A 22,466-nucleotide genomic window follows, 5' to 3' on the forward strand; every position below is an offset into this window, starting at 1 on the left:
TTGAAAGTTAACACCAAATTAAATATTTCATACTCTTTCTTTTAAACCATGATAAACTTGTAGAAGTTGGACTAACAAAAGACTTTATTGGGGAAGAATGTTTTACGACTGTAGTTGTTTAGAAATCCTAGGATATGGTGATAATTACAAGACCAATTTTCACTCAGTCTTATATTAGTATTTATGTGGAAATTCTCTGTACAGACTTCCATGTCTGTCCAATGGATAGAACTCCATGGTACACTAGAAAGGTGCAGATTCAACCGCTGTTCAGGGAACTACGCCTGCAAAACCTACCTAGAGCCGCCCCCCATACCAAAAAAAAAAAAAAAAAAAAGTTCTGTGTGCAGGGTGATCCCGTTTGTAACGTGCACCGGCATTGGGCCACCACCACTGCCCTTCTTTGGGAATACAATGCTCCCAAAAATTTCTTAGCAAATATGTGGCCTAAACAATATTTGGTTAGTTCCCTCCAAACATTATTTGAGTCCCTGGGAGTGCTAGTTGTGGGTTTTAGTTGTATCAGCACTTTGTGCCTTCTGAGCCCCTTTAGCTGACAGCATAGGTGAGTGATGCAACAAACCCCATTATGAGGTAGGTGGCCAGGAGGTGATTTCTGCCTGCCTTTCTCAGGGGGAGTTTCACATTCTCCACCCCCATGTGAAAACCCCTTCCCATCTGGGTCTGGCATCTAGACCCTAATGTCTTTCCACACCCAAGACAAAGGGAGGAACACCACACCACTACTCCTTGCCCTTGAAATCAAGTGTTAAGCAGAGTTATCCATCATCAGTGCAGACTCCTGACCCACTCCACACCTCTACTCTCTGGCTAACTGGGGACCCCAGGGTCTGTTCCCCAACCTCTCAGGACAACATATTCCTCACGTTTCCAGTGCCCACCTCTTCTCTTCTCTCCCTCCCTTCCATCAGAAAGTTCACACACACACACGTATCATCTTTTCACCATTTGAGGTTTCTTTTATTTGCAGCCATCGGCTTCCTATGTTAGTGTGAGAGTCTTTTCTTGGTTGGCCATTGCTAACAAAGCAGACCTCTGGAGTCACAATTCTAAACTGTCTGACATTTGCTATTCACTTACTGGCTGCCCACGTTGTACTTCTCCAGGGTCTCTTCTTTGGCGGCGGCTGAGCTTATTTTCTCTTTGGATTCTGCCTCCTTCCTTGACTCTGCCTCACAGTTTGGTACCTTTTCCGGCTTCGATTCGATTTCTTACGTCCACAGCGAGAGAAGAAACAGTTTGCCTTTCTTGTCTTCTTCAGCTTTGTCGATTGAGTAGCATACGATCGGATTTTCTTTCTGAAGGTACCTTGTAGACGTCTTCTGACCCTCATGGTCATATTTCGTGCCTGGAAGACAAGACAAGGGTATTAGTTTTGAGGAAAGGACATAAAAACTGAGGTGGAAGGGAGATTTCATGAGAAATGGATGTGGGCTAATGAGGGCTTTTGTGGCAGGCATGGGCAGGGTAGAGGTCTTGGGCAGCAAAGTCAATGGAGAACATGGGAAGCTTAGTTGGAATCTTCTTACCTTGACCCCGCCTCTGCCCCTCCTTTGACAAAGGGTCTTCTTTGTTCCATTCTTCCTTGAAGCAAACCGCATGGCAACTCCTCTTGACTGCCGTGGCTTCCTGGTTGCGTTAGTCATGATGGTGCCAAGAAGTGGCCTAACCCAGAATTTCAGCCTCTGACCTCCCTATTTATACCCTTTGAGGACAATGAGGAGCCACACCCTTCAATCTGATTGGTCCGTTAAGCACTGCACCAGCCAATAGTAGTTTGGGGGGCTTAGACATCACAGTGCACCACTGTGCCCATCAACATGGGCTAGTGGATGCTGAGGGAGGCTGTGATATAACTTTCCCACTGCTGACATGTCTGTGTGTCTGATTCTGGGCAGTGGTGATTCAGGGGCATGGTGCTCCTCCTCATGACTTTCAAACTTCCTTTCCGTTCCCTTTATCCTTTGACTTATATGTGCCACTTCAACACTCATGCCTCTTTCATCCCTCCATGAACATCTGCCGAACCCTTTCTGTCCCACTTCATCCCTTCAGAGTCCTCTAAGCACCTCATCTCTAGATCACCTTCTGCCTGTTGGGGGTTCTTGAAGGGCTTAAGGAACTTAAGAGAAAGCACTTTAAGTGGACAAAGGTAACTAAGAACAGGTTGGATATTTTATCTACTGTGATGAGCTTCAGCGACCCCCAGACTTGGTGAATCCTCAGTCTGCTGCCCAAAGGTCAATACACAGTCTCCATAAGATTACACATCAGAGCAAAGACAGTTTTAAATGTCTCCTCCACTAAAATTGTTGGGGACACTTCAACTCTCATATTGAGTAGGGAAACTCAACTGGCCCCATCTAGCAGAAATCAATTCCTGATTTTTGCTTTTTGAAAAAGCAAGGTGCTCAAAGTCAAGAGTCAGTTCACCAGTGCACCACTGACTCTTGACTGAATCAATTCCCCAGTCACCCCTCCTTGACCGTTATCAGTAGGTAGGGCCCATGGCAGTGCTGACCAATAGCTGAGCAGGGCAAGGACCTGTACGTAGCTCATTGATGGTTGGTTGCTTGTGGGTGGGGCCAGTGAGGCACTGACCAATGGCTGAGCAAGTCCTGTTGCCTAGTAACAGGAGGCGGAGTAATACGGCACAGCAAGGGCTACCTGCAAAGGGCTCTGCCCATGTTGCTCTGTTACATAAGGACACTTTGGGTCCAGTGTGCCGGCATCTATTTGACTGACTCCTTTCCAACCTCAGATTTTTTTTTTTTTTAATTAGTTGGAGGCTAATTACTTCACAACATTTCAGTGGGTTTTGTCATACATTGATATGAATCAGCCATAGATTTACACGTATTCCCCATCCCGATCCCCCCTCCCACCTCCCTCTCCACCCGATTCCTCTGGGTCTTCCCAGTGCACCAGGCCCGAGCACTTGTCTCATGCATCCCACCTGGGCTGGTGATCTGTTTCACCATAGATAGTATACATGCTGTTCTTTTGAAATATCCCACCCTCACATTCTCCCACAGAGTTCAAAAGTCTGTTGTGTATTTCTGTGTCTCTTTTTCTGTTTTGCATATAGGGTTATCGTTACCATCTTTCTAAATTCCATATATATGTGTTAGTATGCTGTAATGTTCTTTATCTTTCTGGCTTACTTCACTCTGTATAAGGGGCTCCAGTTTCATCCATCTCATTAGGACTGATTATTTCACATACTTATTTAACTTTTGCCTATCATTCCTTTTGTTATATTCCCAGGCGTTCCTGTCACCAGCACTTATCTCTGTGCCCCTCCAACCGCTGCCACTTGATCACATGTTCAGCATATAGTAAAAATAGTTCAAAGCCAACAAGAATGTGCAGGCCAGCCCACGTTGAAAACTACTTTCACAAACCTTAAATTCACAGTGATTCTTTTTCTCTTTACAGTGTAACAGAGCAGGATGAGCACAGCCTTAACAGGTAGCCATTGGTATGTTCCATTTCAACCCACCCTGTTCCTAGGCAACAGGTGTTGCCCAACCATTGCTTGGTGCCTCAGAGGGCCCCAGCCACAAGCAAACAGTTGTAAATGAGTGACTGTTGGCTGTCCTGCTTAGCTATTGGGCAGCACTGCAGTGGGCAATGCCCACAGGTTACTGTCAGTGAGGGACCATTGGGGGGGGAAGTGATTAAGTCATGGGTGGTGTGGTGGCAATCAGGAGGAGACTGAGATTAGAGGCAGATTCAGGCCTTCTTCCAGAGGCCCTGGAGCTCACGCAGACTTGGGCCGGTGGGTGAGCTGGAGGGCCCACGGAATAGCCTGGGGACTGCATGCTGTAGCGCTCTTTAGTTCCTCTTTGTGTCTGCCTTAAGGGTGGTGTCTCCTGCATATCTGAGGTTATTGATAGTTCTCCCGGCAGTCTTCCAGCTTGTGCTTCATCCAGTCTTGCATTTCTCACGATGTACTCTGCATATAAGTTAAATAAGCAGGATGACAATATACAGCCTTAACATACCCCTTTCCCATTTTGGAAGCAGTCTGAGGTTTCATGTCCAGTTCTAACTCGTGCTGCTTTCCCTGCATACGGAGTTCTCAGGAGGCAGGTAAGAGGGTCTGGTATTCCCATCTCTTTAAGGATTTCCCAGAGTTTGTTGTGATCCACACAGGACAGTGCTTGAGCCTAGTCAGTGAAGCAGATGCTTTTCTGGAATTGTCTTGCTTTTTCTATGATCCAACGGATGCTGTCCATCTGATCTCTTGTTCCTCTGCCTTTTCTTAGTCAAGCTTGAACATCTGGAAATTCTTGGTTCATGTATGGTTGAAGCCTAGCTTGGAGAATTCTCAGCATTTTTTAGGTAGTGTGTGAGACGACCCTATCGCCATAGTCATCTCAAATCAAGTTCCTTCTTACATTAGTCTGGATTTGTTTTATTTAATTGCAAAAATGGACATAAATTCTTTGGTGTAATGCTTATTTCCCACTTCACAGGTATTAATTCACCCCCCTGCAGTATTTCGGGCACTGTTGTGGGTGCTCGGTGCACAACGGGAGCCAATACACAGGACCCTGGTTTCATGGGGCTTACATTCTAGTCAGTGAGGATGGAAGGTTAATACTAACCACAAATAGTCAATTATACACTATAGAGAGAACCTTAGGAGTTATGAGAAATGGGGAGTTTTTCCTCCCCAGAGAATAATGACAGAAGGCCTTATGAATCCAGGACATCTGAGCAAAGACTTAATTAAAGAAAAGAGGGAGTGACTTTGTGGCTATCTTGGGCAATAAAGACTGGGGAAAGGAAATGGCCAGGGCAAAAGCCCCCAAAAGGCATTGTCTATGTCCTTTCAATAAAACAAGAGGCTGGTGCAAGTGGGACCAGGTGAGTGAGGACGAGACCAAAAAGTGATGAGCTGCTGATGAGAGAGAACAGGGCAGGAAAAGGAGGAAGGTAATAGTAAACTTATCTTTCCCAATTGCATGATGAGTTGGTTCACCATACACAAACCACACAGGGCTGTGGCGGTAAAGAGGAGAGGCATTTGTCATAGCCTGATGGCAAGGAGGTGGGGGAGGGTTACTTTTCAGTAAAGACACCCGAGATGAATCCTGAGCCACCTAAAGTAAATAGATCACCAAGTGGAAAGCTGTGAAAGTGTTTCCCAGACAGTGGGGGAGAACCTGCATAGGCACCGAGACCCAAGAAAGCTGGTTATACATGCCTTGCATATAACTGGAATCTAAGGTATGATGGGGAAATTGTGAAGAAACATGGCCTTGGAGGAAGAGGGAAGAACTTGAAGGGGCACCTGGGCATATGTTAATTTAATGTCTGGGTTACCCTGCTTCGAAAGAGCATTATTAATGTTTTCTAATTGTAAATATATACTCGAGGCAAAGCAGTATGGAAACTGCAAAAAGAGTGTACAAATGAAATTAGAGAACACCAATAAGTGTGTCAATAGACATGTATACTGTTCATATTCTGTCTTTGTTGTTCTACCTAAATGTTTATAACATATATATTGTATATGTTAAATGTATACATATGATACACATATTTTTGGATGAGCATATGTACATCAGTGATTTTTTTTTTAATTTATACAGATTGCATCAATCTATATGCTATATTGTAGCCTTCCTTTTCTCTACCATATGCTGGGAGAATGTTTCCACCTCAACAAACATGTAACTACCAGTATTTCTGAGGAGTACTGTGGTGTTCAAATGCTTGCTTATCTCATATTCCAGGCAAGTGCTATGAGGACAGGAACCATGTGCATCTTGCTCACGGGTTGCCTCCATATCTGTTCTATTGTAAACAAGGCTGTAATAAACTTTGGGGTTCATGTATCTTTTCAAATTAGTGTTCATTTTCTTCTGATGTATAGCTAGGCGTGGAATAGCTGGGTCACATGGTAGTTCTATTTTTCGTGTTTTTAAGAAACTTCCACGTTGTGTTCCAAGGTGAGTGCACAAATTTACATTCCCACCAATTCTGTACAAGGGCTTCCTTTTGTCCACATCCTTGCCGCCATTTATTTTCAGACTTTTTGACTTGATGATAGCCATTCTGACAGCTGTGAGGTGATATCTCCTAGTGATTTGATTTCTATTTTTCTAATTATTAGTGATGGTCAGTGTTTTTCCATGTGCGTATTACCTCATACTGTCAGTAGTCTTTCTGATCTGGTTCTTGTTAAGTTGAAAAACTTTCAAGTTCTTACAATCATCAAGAGCATGTCCCTTTTTCTTGTTGAATAGTATTCCATCGGATGGATGCACCATTTGTATATTGGCTTACCAGTTGAATAACATTTGAGTTGTTGCCAGTTTGGGGCTGTTATTAATAGAGCCACAATAACCATTGGCATGAAGGGTTTTATGTGAACAGAAATTCATGTTTTATGTGGGAGTTATTTAGGAATGGGATTACACAGTTTTCCAGTGTGCAGATATTTATGAGTAATGCAAAACATTTCCCAAAGTGTCTTTATCATTTTGCATTCTTATGAGTCACTGAGGAGAGTTTAAGTTTCTCTCTTTTCCTGAGCGTTGTTTATGTTCTCAATTATTTTATTCCTTTTAGACAAGATACAATTTGCAAACTTAATATGCATTCAGTACTAATTATTCATTATTTTAATAAATTGTATGTGTTTCTGAGTCATCTGTACAACTTATGTCATATCTGATGTCAACCAATTGCTATTCAAATATTTTCCCACATTTTAATTGGTTTATTTGTTCTCTTATTAGTGAGTTTGAGAGCTCTTATGTATTATGGTTATAATATATTTTATATGAATATTGATGTATATGTGTGTGTATATGTTTATATATATATATATGAAAAATATAAGTGTATTTGCATAACCACCTCAAGATAGAGAACTGTTCTGTAACCTTAAAGGAATTCCCTAATACCACAGTCTTATATTCTTATTCCATAATCCCTTGTGACTACTGATTTCTTTTCCATGTCTCTAATTTTGTCATTTTGAGAATCATATGTACATGGAATCATAAAGTACATGTCTTTTTGAGAGCCTAAGTTTGAGGAACATTAGCTTCTGCATGGCTTTCTTCTAGAACTATATGATGTTTTTACTTTTTCTATGTACGTTTGGTTTTCCATATATATGCCAATATATACATTTATAAGTATCTCTGTGTAAGTCAAGATAGTATACATAGGCCTTATCCTATATATAGGATACATCTATAGAAAATATACTACTTGTTTTGCTCTTTGAAAAAGACCCTATCTCTGAAAAATAATTTTCATAAAGAAATGCATGGAATTCCACTACTGATTTACAGAATAGACAGGGTTTCTTGGTAAGACAGCCAGCCAAACGTCTGTCAAGTACTGGTATGGTTGTAGAGCTGAATGTAAGCATTTTATAAATCTAAAGCTTTTTTTTTTTTTAAATTAATGCTTAGGTATGGAGCTTCTATAAATAGGAAAGTGTTATCACATATTAAATTCCTATATTAAGAGCTTTGGAGAAATGTTCAATCAGAAAATCATGGAATATACTGATGATATTGGTGTAATTGCAGGTTGGAGCAGACTTTCATCAATACTGTATAGAACTGCAGTGTTTCAAAGGTTGGGGATGAGATTATGGAAAGGATCCATATCATTCTTAGTATTGATCTACACAGAAAAATAAATTATTCATCAGTAGTTTGATCAGTATAATTAAAAATAGATTGAAGTCTGCAGGAAAAAAACATTGATGTCTACATTATATGTCACAAACAAGAAATCTGTCTTCCATTTTAGCCATGATAGCTCTTCAGAAGTGAATAACCTTTTAATGACAAATGGAATTGAGGACTAGTAAGAAGGGAAAGTATTTCATCCTTTCACTTGCTCCATCATGACTGAGGACACATTCTGAAAGTTCTATAGAGATCACAGAACTAGAACAATTTCATAGTTTGTATGGAAAACCAAAAAACCTTGGATAGCCAAAGCAATTTTGTGAAGGAAGAATGGAATTGGAGGAACCAACGTGCCTGACTTCAGGCTATACTACAAAGCTACAGTCATCAAGACAGTATAGTACCGGCACAAAGACAGAAATACAGATCAATGAAACAAAATGGAAAGCCCTGAGAGAAATGCACCCACCTATGGACACCTTATCTTTGACAAAGGAGGCAAGAACATACAATGGAGAAAAGACAATCTCTTTAACAAGTGGTGCTGGCAAAGATGGTGAACTACTTGTAAAGAAGGAAACTAGAACACTTTCTAACCCCATGTACCAGAATAAAATCAAAACGGATTAAAGATCTAAATGTAAGATGAGAAACTATACAACTCCAAGAGGAAAACATAGGCAAAACACTCTCTGACATAAATCACAGCAGGATCCTCTATGACCCACCTCCCAGAGGAATGGAAATAAAAGCAAAACATAAATGAATAGGACACAAGTTAACTTAAAAGCTGTTGCACAACAAAGAAAGTATAAGCAAGGTGAAAAGACAGCCTTCAGAATGGGAGAAAATAATAGCAAATGAAGCAATGAACAATGAATTAATCTAAAAAACATGCAAGCAGCTCCTGCAGCTCAGTTCCAGAAAAACAAACGATCCATTCAAGAAACGGGCCAAAGAACTAAACAGACATTTCTCCAAAGAAGACATACAGATGGCTAACAAACACAGAGAAAGATGCTCAACATCACTCACTACCAGAGAAATGCAAATTAAATCCACGATGAGGGACCATCTCACGTTGGTCAGAACGGCTCCTATCAAAAAGTCTACAAAGAATAAATGCTGGAGAGGAACAGTGTGGAGATTCCTCAGAAATTTGAATTGGAACTTCCCTACGACCCAGGAATCCCACTGCTGGGCATACACACTAAGGAAATCAGAATTGAAAGAGATGCATGTACCCCAATATTCATCACAATACTGTTTATAATAGCCAGGACATGGAAGCAACCTAGATATCCATGGGCAGACGAATGGATAAGCAAGCCGTGCTACATATGCACAATGGAATATTACTCAGCTATTAAAAAGAATGCATTTGCATCAGTTCTAATGAGGTGGATGAAGCTGGAGCCTATTATAGAGTGAAGGAAGTCAGAAAGAAAAACACCAATACAGTATATTAATGCATATAAATGGAATTTAGAAAGATGGTAACAATGACCCTATATGTGAGACAGCAAAAGAGACACAAAGGTAAAAACAGACTCTTGGACTCTGTGAGAAAAGGCGAGAGTGGAACGATTTGAGCAAATAGCATTGAAACATGTATGTGAAACAGATTTCCAGTCCAGCTTGGATGAATGAGGCAGGGTGCTCAGGGCTGTTGTGGTGGGACGATCCTGAGGGATGGGATGGGGAGGGAGGTGGGAGGGGGGTACAGGATGGGGAACACATGTACACCCATGGCTTACTCATGACAATGTATGGCAAAACCACTATCATATTGTAAAGTAATTAGGCTCCAATTGAAATAAACCAATGAAAATAAAAGAACTTAAAAAAAAAAAAATAAAGGGCAGCACACCCAGGGGGTCTTTCACTCTTACAGATTTTAAATCACATTCAGTGACTGACTTTGAATCATCAATGGGGTCTCCCAGGCGTTACAGTGCCAGAAAGATTGAGTTAGGCAGCTGCAGTCCAGATCAAAGATAACATATCTTTGAGTTATACTTTGAACTCAACTCTTTGGATGCTGTTGGGGAAACTCTGTGTTTTGGTTGCTTCTAAACAGTTTTCTGAAGACACAGAGGATCCTCATCGTCAGAGCCTCTGCCTTATATGTCTCCATATTTCTTTAACTTCTCCTTGGAATTTTTAAAACCTTTCAAAATGAAAGTTAACACCAAATTAAATATTTCATACTCTTTCTTTTAAACCATGATAAACTTGTAGAAGTTGGACTAACAAAAGACTTTATTGGGGAAGAATGTTTTACGACTGTAGTTGTTTAGAAATCCTAGGATATGGTGATAATTACAAGACCAATTTTCACTCAGTCTTATATTAGTATTTATGTGGAAATTCTCTGTACAGACTTCCATGTCTGTTCAATGGATAGAACTCCATGGTACACTAGAATGGCGCAGATTCAACCCCTGTTCAGGGAACTATGCCTGCAAAACCTACCTAGAGCCGCCCCCCATACCAAAAAAAAAAAAAAAAAAAAAGTTCTGTGTGCAGGGTGATCCCGTTTGTAACGAGCACCGGCATTGGGCCACCACCACTGCCCTTCTTTGGGAATACAATGCTCCCAAAAATTTCTTAGCAAATATGTGGCCTAAACAATATTTGGTTAGTTCCCTCCAAACATTATTTGAGTCCCTGGGAGCGCTAGTTGTGGGTTTTAGTTGTATCAGCACTTTGTGCCTTCTGAGCCCCTTTAGCTGACAGCATAGGTGAGTGATGCAACAAACCCCATTATGAGGTAGGTGGCCAGGAGGTGATTTCTGCCTGCCTTTCTCAGGGGGAGTTTCACATTCTCCACCCCCATGTGAAAACCCCTTCCCATCTGGGTCTGGCATCTAGACCCTAATGTCTTTCCACACCCCAGACAAAGGGAGGAACACCACACCACTACTCCTTGCCCTTGAAATCAAGTGTTAAGCAGAGTTATCCATCATCAGTGCAGACTCCTGACCCACTCCACACCTCTACTCTCTGGCTAACTGGGGACCCCAGGGTCTGTTCCCCAACCTCTCAGGACCACATATCCCTCCCGTTTCCAGTGCCCACCTCTTCTCTTCTCTCCCTCCCTTCCATCAGAAAATTCACACACACACACGTATCATCTTTTCACCATTTGATGTTTCTTTTATTTGCAGCCATCGGCTTCCTATGTTAGTGTGAGAGTCTTTTCTTGGTTGGCCATTGCTAACAAAGCAGACCTCTGGAGTCACAATTCTAAACTGTCTGACATTTGCTATTCACTTACTGGCTGCCCACGTTGTACTTCTCCAGGGTCTCTTCTTTGGCGGCGGCTGAGCTTATTTTCTCTTTGGATTCTGCCTCCTTCCTTGACTCTGCCTCACAGTTTGGTACCTTTTCCGGCTTCGATTCGATTTCTTACGTCCACAGCGAGAGAAGAAACTGTTTGCCTTTCTTGTCTTCTTCAGTTTTGTCGATTGAGTAGCATACGATCGGATTTTCTTTCTGAAGGTACCTTGTAGAGGTCTTCTGACCCTCATGGTCATATTTCGTGCCTGGAAGACAAGACAAGGGTATTAGTTTTGAGGAAAGGACATAAAAACTGAGGTGGAATGGAGATTTCATGAGAAAGGAATGTGGGCTAATGAGGGCTTTTGTGGCAGGCATGGGCAGGGTAGAGGTCTTGGGCAGCAACGTCAATGGAGAACATGGGAAGCTTAGTTGGAATCTTCTTACCTTGACACCGCCTCTGCCCCTCCTTTGACAAAGGGTCTTCTTTGTTCCATTCTTCCTTGAAGCAAACCGCATGGCAACTCCTCTTGACTGCCGTGGCTTCCTGGTTGCGTTAGTCATGATGGTGCCAAGAAGTGGCCTAACCCAGACTTTCAGCCTCTGACCTCCCTATTTATACCCTTTGAGGACAATGAGGAGCCACACCCTTCAATCTGATTGGTCCGTTAAGCACTGCACCAGCCAATAGTAGTTTGGGGGGCTTAGACATCACAGTGCACCACTGTGCCCATCAACATGGGCTAGTGGATGCTGAGGGAGGCTGTGATATAACTTTCCCACTGCTGACATGTCTGTGTGTCTGATTCTGGGCAGTGGTGATTCAGGGGCATGGTGCTCCTCCTCATGACTTTCAAACTTCCTATCCGTTCCCTTTATCCTTTGACTTATATGTGCCACTTCAACACTCATGCCTCTTTCATCCCTCCATGAACATCTGCCGAACCCTTTCTGTCCCACTTCATCCCTTCAGAGTCCTCTAAGCACTTCATCTCTAGATCACCTTCTGCCTGTTGGGGGTTCTTGAAGGGCTTAAGGAACTTAAGAGAAAGCACTTTAAGTGGACAAAGGTAACTAAGAACAGGTTGGATATTTTATCTACTGTGATGAGATTCAGCGACCCCCAGACTTGGTGAATCCTCAGTCTGCTGCGCAAAGGTCAATACACAGTCTCCATAAGATTACACATCAGAGCAAAGACAGTTTTAAATGTCTCCTCCACTAAAATTGTTGGGGACACTTCAACTCTCATATTGAGTAGGGAAACTCAACTGGCCCCATCTAGCAGAAATCAATTCCTGATTTTTGCTGTTCGAAAAAGGAAGGTGCTCAAAGTCAAGAGTCAGTTCACCAGTGCACCACTGACTCTTGACTGAATCAATTCCCCAGTCACCCCTCCTTGACCGTTATCAGTAGGTAGGGCCCATGGCAGTGCTGACCAATAGCTGAGCAGGGCAAGGACCTGTACGTAGCTCATTGATGGTTGGTTGCTTGTGCGTGGGGCCAGTGAGGCACTGACCAATGGCTGAGCAAGTCCTGTTGCCTAGTAACAGGAGGCAGAGTAATACGGCACAGCAAGGGCTACCTGCGAAGGGCTCTGCCCATGTTGCTCTGTTACATAAGGACACTTTGGGTCCAGTGTGCCGGCATCTTTTTGACTGACTCCTTTCCAACCTCCGATGTTTTTTTTTTTTTTTTATTAGTTCGAGCCTAATTACTTCACAACATTTCAGTGGGTTTTGTCATACATTGATATGAATCAGCCATAGATTTACACGTATTCCCCATCCCGATCCCCCCTCCCACCTCCCTCTCCACCCGATTCCTCTGGGTCTTCCCAGTGCACCAGGCCCGAGCACTTGTCTCATGCATCCCACCTGGGCTGGTGATCTGTTTCACCATAGATAGTATACATGCTGTTCTTTTGAAATATCCCACCCTCACATTCTCCCACAGAGTTCAAAAGTCTGTTGTGTATTTCTGTGTCTCTTTTTCTGTTTTGCATATAGGGTTATCGTTACCATCTTTCTAAATTCCATATATATGTGTTAGTATGCTGTAATGTTCTTTATCTTTCTGGCTTACTTCACTCTGTATAAGGGGCTCCAGTTTCATCCATCTCATTAGGACTGATTATTTCACATACTTATTTAACTTTTGCCTATCATTCCTTTTGTTATATTCCCAGGCGTTCCTGTCACCAGCACTTATCTCTGTGCCCCTCCAACCGCTGCCACTTGATCACATGTTCAGCATATATTATAAATAGTTCAAAGCCAACCAGAATGTGCAGGCCAGCCCACGTTGAAAACTACTTTCACAAACCTTAAATTCACAGTGATTCTTTTTCTCTTTACAGTGTAACAGAGCAGGATGAGCACAGCCTTAACAGGTAGCCATTGGTGTGTTCCATTTCAACCCACCCTGTTCCTAGGCAACAGGTGTTGCCCAACCATTGCTTGGTGCCTCAGAGGGCCCCAGCCACAAGCAAACAGTTGTAAATGAGTGACTGTTGGCTGTCCTGCTTAGCTATTGGGCAGCACTGCAGTGGGCAATGCCCACAGGTTACTGTCAGTGAGGGACCATTGGGGAAGTGATTAAGTCATGGGTGGTGTGGTGGCAATCAGGAGGAGACTGAGATTAGAGGCAGATTCAGGCCTTCTTCCAGAGGCCCTGGAGCTCACGCAGACTTGGGCCGGTGGGTGAGCTGGAGGGCCCACGGAATAGCCTGGGGACTGCATGCTGTAGCGCTCTTTAGTTCCTCTTTGTGTCTGCCTTAAGGGTGGTGTCGCCTGCATATCTGAGATTATTGATAGTTCTCCCGGCAGTCTTCCAGCTTGTGCTTCATCCAGTCTTGCATTTCTCACGATGTACACTGCATATAAGTTAAATAAGCAGGATGACAATATACAGCCTTAACATACCCCTTTCCCATTTTGGAACCAGTCTGAGGTTTCATGTCCGGTTCTAACTCGTGCTGCTTTCCCTGCATACAGAGTTCTCAGGAGGCAGGTAAGAGGGTCTGGTATTCCCATCTCTTTAAGGATTTCCCACAGTTTGTTGTGATCCACACAGGACAGTGCTTGAGCCTAGTCAGTGAAGCAGATGCTTTTCTAGAATTGTCTTGCTTTTTCTATGATCCAACGGATGCTATCCATCTGATCTCTTGTTCCTCTGCCTTTTCTTAGTCAAGCTTGAACATCTGGAAATTCTTGGTTCATGTATGGTTGAAGCCTAGCTTGGAGAATTCTCAGCATTTTTTAGGTAGTGTGTGAGACGACCCTATCGCCTTAGTCATCTCAAATCAAGTTCCTTCTTACATTAGTCTGGATTTGTTTTATTTAATTGCAAAAATGGACATAAATTCTTTGGTGTAATGCTTATTTCCCACTTCACAGGTATTAATTCACCCCCTGCGGTATTTCGGGCACTGTTGTGGGTGCTCGGTGCACAACGGGAGCCAATACACAGGACCCTGGTTTCATGGGGCTTACATTCTAGTCAGTGAGGATGGAAGGTTAATACTAACCACAAATAGTCAATTATACACTATAGAGAGAACCTTAGGAGTTATGAGAAATGGGGAGTTTTTCCTCCCCAGAGGATAATGATGGAAGGCCTTATGAATCCAGGACATCTGAGCAAAGACTTAATTAAAGAAAAGAGGGAGTGACTTTGTGGCTATCTTGGGCAATAAAGACTGGGGAAAGGAAATGGCCAGGGCAAAAGCCCCCAAAAGGCATTGTCTATGTCCTTTCAATAAAACAAGAGGCTGGTGCAAGTGGGACCAGGTGAGTGAGGACGAGACCAAAAAGTGATGAGCTGCTGATAAGAGAGAACAAGGCAGGAAAAGGAGGAAGGTAATAGTAAACTTATCTTTCCATTTACATGATGAGTTGGTTCACCATACACAAACCACACAGGGCTGTGGCGGTAAAGAGGAGAGGCATTTGTCATAGCCTGATGGCAGGGACGTGGGGGAGGGGTACTTTTCAGTAAAGACACCCGAGATGAATCCTGAGCCACCTAAAGTAAATAGATCACCAAGTGGAAAGCTGTGAAAGTGTTTCCCAGACAGTGGGGGAGAACCTGCATAGGCACCGAGACCCAAGAAAGCTGGTTATACATGCCTTGCATATAACTGGAATCTAAGGTATGATGGGGAAATTGTGAAGAAACATGGCCTTGGAGGAAGAGGGAAGAACTTGAAGGGGCACCTGGGCATATGTTAATTTAATGTCTGGGTTACCCTGCTTCGAAAGAGCATTATTAATGTTTTCTAATTGTAAATATATACTCGAGGCAAAGCAGTATGGAAACTGCAAAAAGAGTGTACAAATGAAATTAGAGAACACCAATAAGTGTGTCAATAGACATGTATACTGTTCATATTCTGTCTTTGTTGTTCTACCTAAATGTTTATAACATATATATTGTATATGTTAAATGTATACATATGATACACATATTTTTGGATGAGCATATGTACATCAGTGATTTTTTTTTAAATTTATACAGATTGCATCAATCTATATGCTATATTGTAGCCTTCCTTTTCTCTACCATATGCTGGGAGAATGTTTCCACCTCAACAAACATGTAACTACCAGTATTTCTGAGGAGTACTGTGGTGTTCAAATGCTTGCGTATCTCATATTCCAGGCAAGTGCTATGAGGACAGGAAACATGTGCATCTTGCTCACGGGTTGCCTCCATATCTGTTCTATTGTAAACAAGGCTGTAATAAACTTTGGGGTTCATGTATCTTTTCAAATTAGTGTTCATTTTCTTCTGATGTATAGCTAGGCGTGGAATAGCTGGGTCACATGGTAGTTCTATTTTTCGTGTTTTTAAGAAACTTCCACGTTGTGTTCCAATGTGAGTGCACAAATTTACATTCCCACCAATTCTGTACAAGGGCTTCCTTTTGTCCACATCCTTGCCGCCATATGATAATTTCAGACTTTTTGACTTGATGATAGCCATTCTGACAGCTGTGAGGTGATATCTCCTAGTGATTTTGATTTCTATTTCTCTAAGTAGTAGTGATGGTCAGTGTTTTTCCATGTGCCTATTACCTCATACTGTCAGTAGTCTTTCTGATCTGGTTCTTGTTAAGTTGAAAATCTTTCAAGTTCTTACAATCATCAAGAGCATGTCCCTTTTTCTTGTTGAATAGTATTCCATCGGATGGATGCACCATTTGTATATTGGCTTACCAGTTGAATAACATTTGAGTTATTGCCAGTTTGGGGCTGTTATTAATAGAGCCACAATAACCATTGGCATGAAGGGTTTTATGTGAACAGAAATTCATGTTTTATGTGGGAGTTATTTAGGAATGGGATTACACAGTTTTCCAGTGTGCAGATATTTATGAGTAATGCAAAACATTTCCCAAAGTGTCTTTATCATTTTGCATTCTTATGAGTCACTGAGGAGAGTTTAAGTTTCTCTCTTTTCCTGAGCGTTGTTTATGTTCTCAATTATTGTATTCCTTTTATCCAAGATACAATTTGCAAACTTAATATGCATTCAGTACTAATTATTCATTATTTTAATAAATTGTATGTGTTTCTGAGTCATCTGTACAACTTATGTCATATCTGATGTCAACCAATTGCTATTCAAATATTTTCCCACATTTTAATTGGTTTATTTGTTCTCTTATTAGTGAGTTTGAGAGCTCTTAGGTATTATGGTTATAATATATTTTATATGAATATTGATGTATATGTGTGTGTATATGTTTATATATATATATGAAAAATATATGTGTATTTGCATAACCACCTCAAGATAGAGAACTGTTCTGTAACCTTAAAGGAATTCCCTAATACCACAGTCTTATATTCTTATTCCATAATCCCTTGTGACTACTGATTTCTTTTCCATGTCTCTAATTTTGTCATTTTGAGAATCATATGTACATGGAATCATAAAGTACATGTCTTTTTGAGAGCCTAAGTTTGAGGAACATTAGCTTCTGCATGGCTTTCTTCTAGAACTATATGATGTTTTTACTTTTTCTATGTACGTTTGGTTTTCCATATATATGCCAATATATACATTTATAAGTATCTCTGTGTAAGTCAAGATAGTATACATAGGCCTTATCCTATATATAGGATACATCTATAGAAAATATTCTACTTGTTTTGCTCTTTGAAAAAGACCCTATCTCTGAAAAATAATTTTCATAAAGAAATGCATGGAATTCCACTACTGATTTACAGAATAGACAGGGTTTCTTGGTAAGACAGCCAGCCAAACATCTGTCAAGTACTGGTATGGTTGTAGAGCTGAATGTAAGCATTTTATAAATCTAAAGCTTTTTTTTTTTTTAAATTAATGCTTAGGTATGGAGCTTCTATAAATAGGAAAGTGTTATCACATATTAAATTCCTATATTAAGAGCTTTGGAGAAATGTTCAATCAGAAAATCATGGAATATACTGATGATATTGGTGTAATTGCAGGTTGGAGCAGACTTTCATCAATACTGTATAGAACTGCAGTGTTTCAAAGGTTGGGGATGAGATTATGGAAAGGATCCATATCATTCTTAGTATTGATCTACACAGAAAAATAAATTATTCATCAGTAGTTTGATCAGTATAATTAAAAATAGATTGAAGTCTGCAGGAAAAAAACATTGATGTCTACATTATATATCACAAACAAGAAATCTGTCTTCCATTTTAGCCATGATAGCTCTTCAGAAGTGAATAACCTTTTAATGACAAATGGAATTGAGGACTAGTAAGAAGGGAAAGTATTTCATCCTTTCACTTGCTCCATCATGACTGAGGACACATTCTGAAAGTTCTATAGAGATCACAGAACTAGAACAATTTCATAGTTTGTATGGAAAACCAAAAAACCTTGGATAGCCAAAGCAATTTTGTGAAGGAAGAATGGAATTGGAGGAACCAACGTGCCTGACTTCAGGCTATACTACAAAGCTACAGTCATCAAGACAGTATAGTACCGGCACAAAGACAGAAATACAGATCAATGGAACAAAATGGAAAGCCCTGAGAGAAATGCACCCACCTATGGACACCTTATCTTTGACAAAGGAGGCAAGAACATACAATGGAGAAAAGACAATCTCTTTAACAAGTGGTGCTGGCAAAGCTGGTGAACTACTTGTAAAGAAGGAAACTAGAACACTTTCTAACCCCATGTACCAGAATAAAATCAAAACGGATTAAAGATCTAAATGTAAGACGAGAAACTATACAACTCCAAGAGGAAAACATAGGCAAAACACTCTCTGACATAAATCACAGCAGGATCCTCTATGACCCACCTCCCAGAGGAATGGAAATAAAAGCAAAACATAAATGAATAGGACACAAGTTAACTTAAAAGCTGTTGCACAACAAAGAAAGTATAAGCAAGGTGAAAAGACAGCTTTCAGAATGGGAGAAAATAATAGCAAATGAAGCAATGAACAATGAATTAATCTAAAAAACATGCAAGCAGCTCCTGCAGCTCAGTTCCAGAAAAACAAACGATCCATTCACGAAACGGGCCAAAGAACTAAACAGACATTTCTCCAAAGAAGACATACAGATGGCTAACAAACACAGAGAAAGATGCTCAACATCACTCACTATCAGAGAAATGCAAATCAAATCCACGATGAGGGACCATCTCCCGTTGGTCAGAATGGCTCCTATCAAAAAGTCTACAAAGAATAAATGCTGGAGAGGAACAGTGTGGAGATTCCTCAGAAATTTGAATTGGAACTTCCCTACGACCCAGGAATCCCACTGCTGGGCATACACACTAAGGAAACCAGAATTGAAAGAGATGCATGTACCCCAATATTCATCACAATACTGTTTATAATAGCCAGGACATGGAAGCAACCTAGATATCCATGGGCAGACGAATGGATAAGCAAGCCGTGCTACATATGCACAATGGAATATTACTCAGCTATTAAAAAGAATGCATTTGCATCAGTTCTAATGAGGTGGATGAAGCTGGAGCCTATTATAGAGTGAAGGAAATCAGAAAGAAAAACACCAATACAGTATATTAACGCATATAAATGGAATTTAGAAGGATGGTAACAATGACCCTATATGTGAGACAGCAACAGAGACACAAAGGTAAAAACAGACTCTTGGACTCTGTGAGAGAAGGCGAGAGTGGAACGATTTGAGCAAATAGCATTGAAACATGTATGTGAAACAGATTTCCAGTCCAGCTTGGATGCATGAGGCAGGGTGCTCAGGGCTGTTGTGGTGGGACGATCCTGAGGGATGGGATGGGGAGGGAGGTGGGAGGGGGTACAGGATGGGGAACACATGTACACCCATGGCTTACTCATGACAATGTATGGCAAAACCACTATCATATTGTAAAGTAATTAGGCTCCAATTGAAATAAATCAATGAAAATAAAAGAACTTAAAAAAAAAAATAAAGGGCAGCACACCCAGGGGGTCTTTCACTCTTACAGATTTTAAATCACATTCAGTGACTGACTTTGAATCATCAGTGGGGTCTCCCAGGCGTTACAGTGTCAGAAAGATTGAGTTAGGCAGCTGCAGTCCAGATCAAAGATAACATATCTTTGAGTTATACTTTGAACTCAACTCTTTGGATGCTGTTGGTGAAACTCTGTGTTTTGGTTGCCTCTAAACAGTTTTCTGAAGACACACAGGATCCTCATCGTCAGAGCCTCTGCCTTATATGTCTCCATATTTCTTTAACTTCTCCTTGGAATTTTTAAAACCTTTCAAAATGAAAGTTAACACCAAATTAAATATTTCATACTCTTTCTTTTAAACCATGATAAACTTGTAGAAGTTGGACTAACAAAAGACTTTATTGGGGAAGAATGTTTTACGACTGTAGTTGTTTAGAAATCCTAGGATATGGTGATAATTACAAGACCAATTTTCACTCAGTCTTATATTAGTATTTATGTGGAAATTCTCTGTACAGACTTCCATGTCTGTCCAATGGATAGAACTCCATGGTACACTAGAATGGCGCAGATTCAACCCCTGTTCAGGGAACTATGCCTGCAAAACCTACCTAGAGCCGCCCCCCATACCAAAAAAAAAAAAAAAAGTTCTGTGTGCAGGGTGATCCCGTTTGTAACGTGCACCGGCATTGGGCCACCACCACTGCCCTTCTTTGGGAATACAATGCTCCCAAAAATTTCTTAGCAAATATGTGGCCTAAACAATATTTGGTTAGTTCCCTCCAAACATTATTTGAGTCCCTGGGAGCGCTAGTTGTGGGTTTTAGTTGTATCAGCACTTTGTGCCTTCTGAGCCCCTTTAGCTGACAGCATAGGTGAGTGATGCAACAAACCCCATTATGAGGTAGGTGGCCAGGAGGTGATTTCTGCCTGCCTTTCTCAGGGGGAGTTTCACATTCTCCACCCCCATGTGAAAACCCCTTCCCATCTGGGTCTGGCATCTAGACCCTAATGTCTTTCCATACCCCAGACAAAGGGAGGAACACCACACCACTACTCCTTGCCCATGAAATCAAGTGTTAAGCAGGGTTATCCATCATCAGGGCAGACTCCTGACCCACTCCACACCTCTACTCTCTGGCTAACTGGGGACCCCAGGGTCTGTTCCCCAACCTCTCAGGATCACATATCCCTCCCGTTTCCAGTGCCCACCTCTTCTCTTCTCTCCCTCCCTTCCATCAGAAAATTCGCACACACACACGTATCATCTTTTCACCATTTGATGTTTCTTTTATTTGCAGCCATCGGCTTCCTATGTTAGTGTGAGAGTCTTTTCTTGGTTGGCCATTGCTAACAAAGCAGACCTCTGGAGTCACAATTCTAAACTGTCTGACATTTGCTATTCACTTACTGGCTGCCCACGTTGTACTTCTCCAGGGTCTCTTCTTTGGCGGCGGCTGAGCTTATTTTCTCTTTGGATTCTGCCTCCTTCCTTGACTCTGCCTCACAGTTTGGTACCTTTTCCGGCTTCGATTCGATTTCTTATGTCCACAGCGAGAGAAGAAACAGTTTGCCTTTCTTGTCTTCTTCAGCTTTGTCGATTGAGTAGCATACGATCGGATTTTCTTTCTGAAGGTACCTTGTAGAGGTCTTCTGACCCTCATGGTCATATTTCGTGCCTGGAAGACAAGACAAGGGTATTAGTTTTGAGGAAAGGACATAAAAACTGAGGTGGAAGGGAGATTTCATGAGAAAGGGATGTGGGCTAATGAGGGCTTTTGTGGCAGGCATGGGCAGGGTAGAGGTCTTGGGCAGCAACGTCAATGGAGAACATGGGAAGCTTAGTTGGAATCTTCTTACCTTGACACCGCCTCTGCCCCTCCTTTGACAAAGGGTCTTCTTTGTTCCATTCTTCCTTGAAGCAAACCGCATGGCAACTCCTCTTGACTGCCGTGGCTTCCTGGTTGCGTTAGTCATGATGGTGCCAAGAAGTGGCCTAACCCAGACTTTCAGCCTCTGACCTCCCTATTTATACCCTTTGAGGACAATGAGGAGCCACACCCTTCAATCTGATTGGTCCGTTAGGCACTGCGCCAGCCAATAGTAGTTTGGGGGGCTTAGACATCACAGTGCACCACTGTGCCCATCAACATGGGCTAGTGGATGCTGAGGGAGGCTGTGATATAACTTTCCCACTGCTGACATGTCTGTGTGTCTGATTCTGGGCAGTGGTGATTCAGGGGCATGGTGCTCCTCCTCATGACTTTCAAACTTCCTTTCCGTTCCCTTTATCCTTTGACTTATATGTGCCACTTCAACACTCATGCCTCTTTCATCCCTCCATGAACATCTGCCGAACCCTTTCTGTCCCACTTCATCCCTTCAGAGTCCTCTAAGCACTTCATCTCTAGATCACCTTCTGCCTGTTGGGGGTTCTTGAAGGGCTTAAGGAACTTAAGAGAAAGCACTTTAAGTGGACAAAGGTAACTAAGAACAGGTTGGATATTTTATCTACTGTGATGAGCTTCAGCGACCCCCAGACTTGGTGAATCCTCAGTCTGCTGCCTAAAGGTCAATACACAGTCTCCATAAGATTACACATCAGAGCAAAGACAGTTTTAAATGTCTCCTCCACTAAAATTGTTGGGGACACTTCAACTCTCATATTGAGTAGGGAAACCCAACTGGCCCCATCTAGCAGAAATCAATTCCTGATTTTTGCTTTTTGAAAAAGCAAGGTGCTCAAAGTCAAGAGTCAGTTCACCAGTGCACCACTGACTCTTGACTGAATCAATTCCCCAGTCACCCCTCCTTGACCGTTATCAGTAGGTAGGGCCCATGGCAGTGCTGACCAATAGCTGAGCAGGGCAAGGACCTGTACGTAGCTCATTGATGGTTGGTTGCTTGTGGGTGGGGCCAGTGAGGCACTGACCAATGGCCGAGCAAGTCCTGTTGCCTAGTAACAGGAGGCGGAGTAATACGGCACAGCAAGGGCTACCTGCGAAGGGCTCTGCCCATGTTGCTCTGTTACATAAGGACACTTTG

At 42.0% G+C, this 22,466-nt stretch overlaps 3 protein-coding genes across 3 annotated transcripts; all 3 read right to left on the reverse strand.

Annotated features, from left to right (window-relative positions):
* Positions 1–994: 994 nt before the first annotated feature.
* LOC122689086 (spermatid nuclear transition protein 3-like) lies at positions 995–1,667 on the reverse strand. Its single transcript, XM_043895203.1, has 2 exons — positions 1,551–1,667; positions 995–1,369 (listed from the first exon to the last, which is right to left on the reverse strand). The coding sequence occupies exons 1-2, from the start codon at positions 1,665–1,667 to the stop codon at positions 1,154–1,156; spliced, it is 333 nt and encodes a 110-aa protein (XP_043751138.1). The 3' UTR covers positions 995–1,153.
* A 9,190-nt stretch (positions 1,668–10,857) lies between these two features.
* Positions 10,858–11,567, reverse strand: LOC122689119 (spermatid nuclear transition protein 3-like). Its single transcript, XM_043895281.1, has 2 exons — positions 11,421–11,567; positions 10,858–11,239 (listed from the first exon to the last, which is right to left on the reverse strand). Exons 1-2 carry the CDS (start codon positions 11,535–11,537, stop codon positions 11,024–11,026), a joined length of 333 nt encoding a protein of 110 aa, XP_043751216.1. The 5' UTR covers positions 11,538–11,567; the 3' UTR covers positions 10,858–11,023.
* Positions 11,568–20,718: 9,151 nt separating this feature from the next.
* LOC122689065 (spermatid nuclear transition protein 3-like) lies at positions 20,719–21,428 on the reverse strand. The gene is made up of 2 exons (XM_043895173.1): positions 21,282–21,428; positions 20,719–21,100 (listed from the first exon to the last, which is right to left on the reverse strand). Exons 1-2 carry the CDS (start codon positions 21,396–21,398, stop codon positions 20,885–20,887), a joined length of 333 nt encoding a protein of 110 aa, XP_043751108.1. The 5' UTR covers positions 21,399–21,428; the 3' UTR covers positions 20,719–20,884.
* Positions 21,429–22,466: the final 1,038 nt, after the last annotated feature.

This window comes from Cervus elaphus, chromosome X, assembly GCF_910594005.1.
Source record: "Cervus elaphus chromosome X, mCerEla1.1, whole genome shotgun sequence".
NCBI lineage: Eukaryota > Metazoa > Chordata > Mammalia > Artiodactyla > Cervidae > Cervus > Cervus elaphus.

Bases quoted from the DNA above. Each gene is read 5' to 3' on its own strand.
- LOC122689086 (XM_043895203.1), bottom strand. From the start codon at position 1,667: ATGACTAACGCAACCAGGAAGCCACGGCAGTCAAGAGGAGTTGCCATG. The intron at 1,370-1,550 runs GTAAGAAGATTC...CTTGTCTTCCAG, and splicing joins GGGGCAGAGGCGGGGTCAAG to GCACGAAATATGACCATGAG.
- LOC122689119 (XM_043895281.1), bottom strand. From the start codon at position 11,537: ATGACTAACGCAACCAGGAAGCCACGGCAGTCAAGAGGAGTTGCCATG. The intron at 11,240-11,420 runs GTAAGAAGATTC...CTTGTCTTCCAG, and splicing joins GGGGCAGAGGCGGTGTCAAG to GCACGAAATATGACCATGAG.
- LOC122689065 (XM_043895173.1), bottom strand. From the start codon at position 21,398: ATGACTAACGCAACCAGGAAGCCACGGCAGTCAAGAGGAGTTGCCATG. The intron at 21,101-21,281 runs GTAAGAAGATTC...CTTGTCTTCCAG, and splicing joins GGGGCAGAGGCGGTGTCAAG to GCACGAAATATGACCATGAG.